This window comes from Phodopus roborovskii, unplaced genomic scaffold (genome assembly GCF_943737965.1).
Source record: "Phodopus roborovskii unplaced genomic scaffold, PHOROB, whole genome shotgun sequence".
NCBI lineage: Eukaryota > Metazoa > Chordata > Mammalia > Rodentia > Cricetidae > Phodopus > Phodopus roborovskii.
In genome coordinates this window covers 25,444,792-25,450,791 of record NW_026126480.1, presented here as the reverse complement: position 1 = coordinate 25,450,791, position 6,000 = coordinate 25,444,792, and the positions used below count along the sequence as shown (strand labels likewise).

General features: G+C 50.1%; 1 protein-coding gene across 7 annotated transcripts in view; it reads left to right on the top strand.

The window, feature by feature from the left end:
* Positions 1-4,839: 4,839 nt before the first annotated feature.
* The window catches only part of Plekha7 (pleckstrin homology domain containing A7), a 181,824-nt gene continuing 180,663 nt past the window's right edge, over positions 4,840-6,000 (top strand). For 4 of the 7 annotated variants that reach the window (XM_051192753.1, XM_051192750.1, XM_051192749.1 and 1 more), the window contains exons 1-3: positions 4,841-4,958; positions 5,062-5,138; positions 5,219-5,276. In XM_051192753.1, the coding sequence (XP_051048710.1) occupies positions 4,876-4,958; positions 5,062-5,138; positions 5,219-5,276 (218 nt within the window). In that variant the 5' untranslated portion in view covers positions 4,841-4,875. Of the gene's footprint in view, positions 4,959-5,061; positions 5,139-5,218; positions 5,277-6,000 lie in introns of all 7 variants that reach the window. The other 3 variants (XR_007835017.1, XM_051192747.1, XM_051192754.1) reach the window with 2 other exon arrangements.

Below are 6,000 nucleotides of genomic sequence, written 5' to 3'. Positions count from 1 at the left end.
CACCATCACAGTTGTGATTTACACAACTATGTTTTATTATTGCTTCTGTTTTGTTTTTGAGACACAGTCCTGATTTGTAGCCCAGGCTAGCTTGAATTAGATTCTCCTGCCTCAGCCAGGCAAGTACTGTCAAGTGATCACTGAGTTTCTTTCCCAACCCTTCATTGCTGTAATTTTAAAAATAAAATATTTTAAATTACATTTAGGGGGCTGGAGAGATGTTTCAGTAGTTAACAGCATTGACAGTTCTTCCTGGGTTCAATTCCTAGCACCCAATGGCAGCTACAGGGAATCTGATGCTGGCACTTGTTTTTCACTTTGGATTTGTGGGGGCCTGCCACCCAGCTCCCAAATAATCACACGGAGGCTTATTCTTATGAATTCCCAATCTTGGATGGGTTTATTTCTAGCCAGCTTTTTCCCCCCTTGATAATATTTTTTATTTAAATTTGCAGCAAGCTTGTTTTACAGGTCAATCCCAGTTCCTTCATCCTCCCCTGCTCCTCTGTCACCCTCCCATCCCCCAGCCTATCTATCCCCTTTCTGCTCCCCAGGGAGGGTGAGGCCTTCCATGGGGAGTCTTCAAAGTCTGTCATATCATTTGGAGCAGGGCCTAGGCCCTCCCCCATGTGTCTAGGCTGAGAGAGTATCCCTTTATGTGGAATGGGCTCCCAAAGTCCATTCTTATACGAGGGTTAAATACTAATCCACTACCAGAGGCCCCATAGACTGCCCAGTTCTCCTAACTAATACCCACATTCAGAGGGTTTGGGTTGGTTCTATGCTGGTTTCTCAGCTATCAGACTGGGGTCTATGAGATCCTCCTTGTTTAAGTTAGCTGTTTCTGTGGGTTTCTCCAGCCTGGTCTTGACCCCTTTACTCACCATTCCTCCCTCTCTGCAACTGGATTCCAGGAGCTGGCTCAGTGTTTAGCTGTGGATGTCTGCTTCTGCTTGCATCAGCTACTGGATGCAAGCTCTAGGATGGCATATAAGATAGTCATCAATCTCATTATCAGGGAAGGTAGCCTCTCCACTATTGCTTAGATTGTTAGTTGGGGTCATCCTTGTAGACCTCTGGGCATTTCCTTAGTGCCAGATTTCTCTTTTTACCTATAATGGCTCCCTCTATTATGGTATCTCCTTTCTTGCTCTCCTCTATTCTCCTCCCTCAATTTTCCTGCTCCCTCATGCCCTCTTCTCCCCTTCTCTTCCTTCTAATTCCCTCTCCCCTCCCCCCATGTTCCCAATTTGCTCAGGAGATCTTGTCCCTTTTCCTTTCTCCCGGGGACCATGTATGTCTCTCTTAGGGTCCTTGTTTCCTAGCTTTTCTGACAGTCTGGATTGTAGGCTCTATCCAGCTTTTCTGAAATTATGCTGCTTACCTTTTGCCTCTGGGCTTTTACCTTTCTCTGTTTCTGTATATCATTTCTTCTTATTCTGTGTGTGGCTGGGTGGTTGGTCCCTGATGTCCTTCTCTTTTTCTTCTCTCCCTTTCCCATTCCACTTTCTTCTCTTTTTCTCCTATTTATTATCTCTTGCCTAGCCATTCAGTTCTTTATTAGACCAATCAGGTGTTATGAGCCACCACCACCTAACTGGAAATAAATGTCTTTAAAAAGTTAAAGTGCCATTCTAATATCTGAAGCACAGCTCCTCTGCACACTCACTAGCCATATAGTCATTATTTATTTGCACTCTTAATATAATGTTTTAAAGATTAAAAAAAAAATGAGCAGGATGGTGGTGGCACACACCTTTAATCCCAATACTCAGGAGACAGAGGCAGGTGGATCTTTGTGAGTTCTGAGTCAGCCTGGTCTACTAGGGCAAGTTCCTGGACAGTCATGGTTATACAGAGAAACACTGTCTCAAAAATTAAAAAAAAAAAAAAATGTATGTAGATGTATTTGCCTTCTTGTATGTCTTTGCACCATTTGCATGCAGTACCCTAAGGGGCCAGAGAGGGCACCAGATCCCATGGAACCGGAGTTTTGGATGGTTGTGAGCGGCCATGTGGGCTGGGAATCAAACTTGGGGGTCTTCAGATGAGCCATCCAGCCATCTCTTTAGCCCCCTGGTTTTTGTTTTATGAAACAGGGTCTCTATGTAGTCTTGGAGCTCACTCCGTAGACCAGGCTGGCTTTGAACTCAGAGATCCATTTGCTTCTGCCTCCTTATGTTGGGATTAGAGGCATCATGTCCAGCCCTAGTGAACTTTAAAAATCAATAATTGGTATTGGATTTTGGATTTTGAGAATGCTATAGAGCCAAACATGATTTTTTATTTTTTAAGGCTGTCTTTGCTCTTTGGAACTAGCTGTGTAGGCCTCAAACTCAGAGATCCACCTGCCTCTGCCTCCTGGTGATATACACATTTTTAAAAATTTCATTATTTTTATCTTATAGGCATTGGTATTTGCCATGGGTGTCAGTTCTCCTGGAACTGGAGTTACAGACAGTTATAAACTGCCATGTGAGTGTTGGGAATTGAACCTGGGTCCTCTGGAAGAACATTCAGTGCTCTTGACCACAGAGCACTTACCCACTCTCCAGCTCCTATACACAAATTTTTATGAGGAGAAAAACCCCCGTAATTTTCTTGAATAACTCTTCATGAGTGCATTTTCAGGGACATATGGTAGTATGTGATTGAAATGTTTCTAAGAAATATTTTTTATTATATATGTAAAATATTATTTATTATATATGTATACACATACATACATACATATATATATATTTCTGGCCTGCATGCATGTGCACCATATGTGTGTAGTGTGCTCAAGGTGCAGAAGGCATAAGAACCCCTGAAACGGGAGTATAAATGGTTGTGACCCACCAAGTAAGTGCTGGGAACCGAATCCAGGTCCTCTGTAACAGTTGTATGCACTCTTTACCATTGAACCACATTGAAGGGATATAACATTTCATGTGGGATAAATTCCTGGTGGTAGAGTTCCCTAGTCAAAGCATTGTGTATTCACTTGTAACAGCTGCTGCCAAACTGCCTTCAAGAAGACAGAATCATATTATAGTCCCAGCAAAAATGAATAAGTATTTTTTTCAAGAAAGAAAATCCAATCCAACATCTACAAAATAGAATTCCACTGTTATTTTCATTTGTATACTTGATCTTATGCAATGGTTAATTATCTTTCCATTTACTTAAAGGCCATTTGTATTTCATTTCTATTAACTGTGTGGTCATGTCTTTGCCCATTTAATATAGTTTTTAAATCAGTGTTTAATAACAAAGATGCCATTTTTCTATGTTCATTTGGTCGAGAACTGGGTCAGAGACAGAAGGCTCTTCACTACCAGTCTTAGCAACTTCTCCTTGTTAACTGCTTCTCAGGAAGGATCCCTGTATGGTCTTCCTAGCATTCCACACCCCTCCCACAAGTCGACCTACACTCTATTAGGTTCACCTGAAACGCCCTGGCTGGCCCCTTCAGGGTTCAGCCTACTCCCACCTCTCTCATCGCAGTACCTAGTGCAGTGGCACTTTCAGGTGAGCCTCTTCAGACCGGCAGCTTGTGTCCCTGCAGGCTGGCCTGACCCTTGCCCAGAGCCTAGCTTCCTGCTCCACCCACTTGCAGTGCGATAGGACAGGTGTCTGAGTGTTTTCCATTCTCCCATCGAGGAGTTACTGTAAGTAAGCACCAGCCAGAATTGTTCAGGTACCCAGGTCCCTGGAGTTTGTGGCAGACCAAGGCTCTTTCTGTTGTCCAGCTGACACATTTAGTTTTTGGGAGAACAAGATAGTAAACACACAAATGCCAATTAGATGCAAACAAGCGAGTTAAGGGAGCAGAAGGGTCTTCTTTGCTGTGGGGGTTCAGAAGAGCCCTTCTCCCCCAGAGTTGGATACTTAAAGAGGCAAGTGTTACAGACTGCAGACTGACAGCTCTTCCAAAGCCAGAGCAGGGAAACCTAGACATCAGCTGTGAGAGCTGAGGGCAGAAGCAGCCTATGATCTCAGCAGCTTCAGATGTGTGGGGGCATGGAGAGGACCTGTTCCTGCTGTGAGCCTGGGAAGATAAATGCAAGCTTGCCCTGGTGGGTACTAGAGCACCCATTGTGTGCCAGGTTCCAGGGAAGCTACTATGCCTACTCTGCACACAGTCCCTGCTAGACCTCATTCTTTACGTTTTGAGAGTGTCTCATAGTAGCCCATGTTGTCCTGTCTCTTGACTTGCAGCAATCCTCCTGCTTCAGTCTCCCCAGAGCTGGAATCACACGCCAGCTTTTCATTTATTTTACAGAAGCCCTGGAGGCTGCTCCCTCCGGAATCCAGCAGAAACCTGTTCGGTGTTCCTAGGCTAAGAAAAAAGCACACTTCCGGGGGAAAAGAAGTTGCACCGTGCAGGTCGGCTGGTTTTCCTGAAGCAAGGGTGTCCTGTGTATGTGAGGACGCATCTGTTCCATCGCCCGCGGGTCTCGGGGACAAAGGCTGAGGGGCCCTGCGCTCCTGCCGGTCTCTGCCCCTGCACCAGTGAACTTTGGAGTCACCGCCCGGGACCTCGCGCTCAGGGACCAGACCGCGACTCACCAAGGCTGGGAGCCCACGCTGCACCCAGCACAGGAGAACACAGTGGGGTCCATCCCGGTCCCTTCCCATTATTTACCTCGCCGCCTCACTCCTTCTAACCTCTTGGACCCCTCTCCCTGCCCCTCCCCCCGTCTAACCCCTTCCCTCCCTATCCCCATCCAACTTCGTGCCCCCCCCTACTTCTTGCTACTCCAGCTCACTGTTTCTTGTCCCTCCTACTCTAACTTCTTGCACCCCTAACTCCCACTCGCCCCTCCCCTTGCCCCGCCCCTTTTCACCCCTCCCTCCTCCCGCGGCCCGGGGCCCTGGTGCTGGGCGAACATGGCGGCGGCGGTCAGGCGGGACACCCTACCTGAGCACTGGTCGTACGGCGTTTGTCGGGACGGCCGAGTCTTCTTTATCAAGTGCGCGAGGGGCGGCGGCACTCGGGTGGGGTCGGGCGCTGGGGGCTGGGACCCGGGGCGGGTGTGGGGGGCGGTGGCGCTAACAGGTGCACCTCTCCCGCAGTGACCAGCTCCGCTGCACGACCTGGCTGCACCCGCGTACCGGCGAGCCGGTCAACTCGGGTCACATGATCCGCTCAGGTGGGCGCAGGGCCAGTGGGGGGTGAGGGGGGGACGCCACGGCCGCACGAGTTTGACCGACTTTTCTCGCCTTCCCGCAGACTTGCCGCGCGGCTGGGAGGAGGGCTTCACAGAGGAAGGCGCCAGCTTCTTCATCGAGTGAGTGAGCTTGCACCGCGGTCACACCTGACTCTGTCCTCCTTGGCGGGCTTGGCGCCCGGGGTTTGTGTGCCCGAGGGTGGCGGGCTCAGGGACCGCTGTGCACCGGGGTTCACCGCGCCGCAGGGGGCCTGGCCCGTTCCCTCCCGCCCGCTGGCGGCCGAGCCAGCAAACTCCAAGGCTCCCGGGACACGCCTACCCCCGGGGCATGCGTTGGGCACAGTGGCGGGTGTCAGGGAGTAAGGCTCGTGTGGGTCGAGAGTGTGGCGTGAGGGCTTGGGCTTGGGGTTGGGGGAAGAGGGGCCGCGACGCTAGTGGAAGGTGTTGTCTGGCCGTGCCGCCTGGGATCGCCAAGGAGAGTTGGAGCGCGACCCGGCCGGCTGCATCCTTGCTCCTCAGAGATGGGATGGGGGTGGGGCTCCCGGCCAGCCAATGATAGTCCTGGAAGTCTACCCGCGAGTCTTCGGCGGGCGGCCGAAGGCAGACGAACGAGGACTGTCGGCTCTGCCTGGGCTAGTAGAGTGGGAGCTTTGGCGCCTGAGCCGCGAGGGGTGCTGCTACACCAGTTACTCTGGGTCTGATCTCGAAGCCATAGGGGACACACATACAGTCTTAATCTTTCCCGCTCGGGGAAGGTGCCTGTGTTGCAGCGTTCCTTACTCTGCTTCCTGTAGTTGTTGGGAATCAGAACTTGCCTTTGAGCCTTTGCCCCACTGGCATAGAG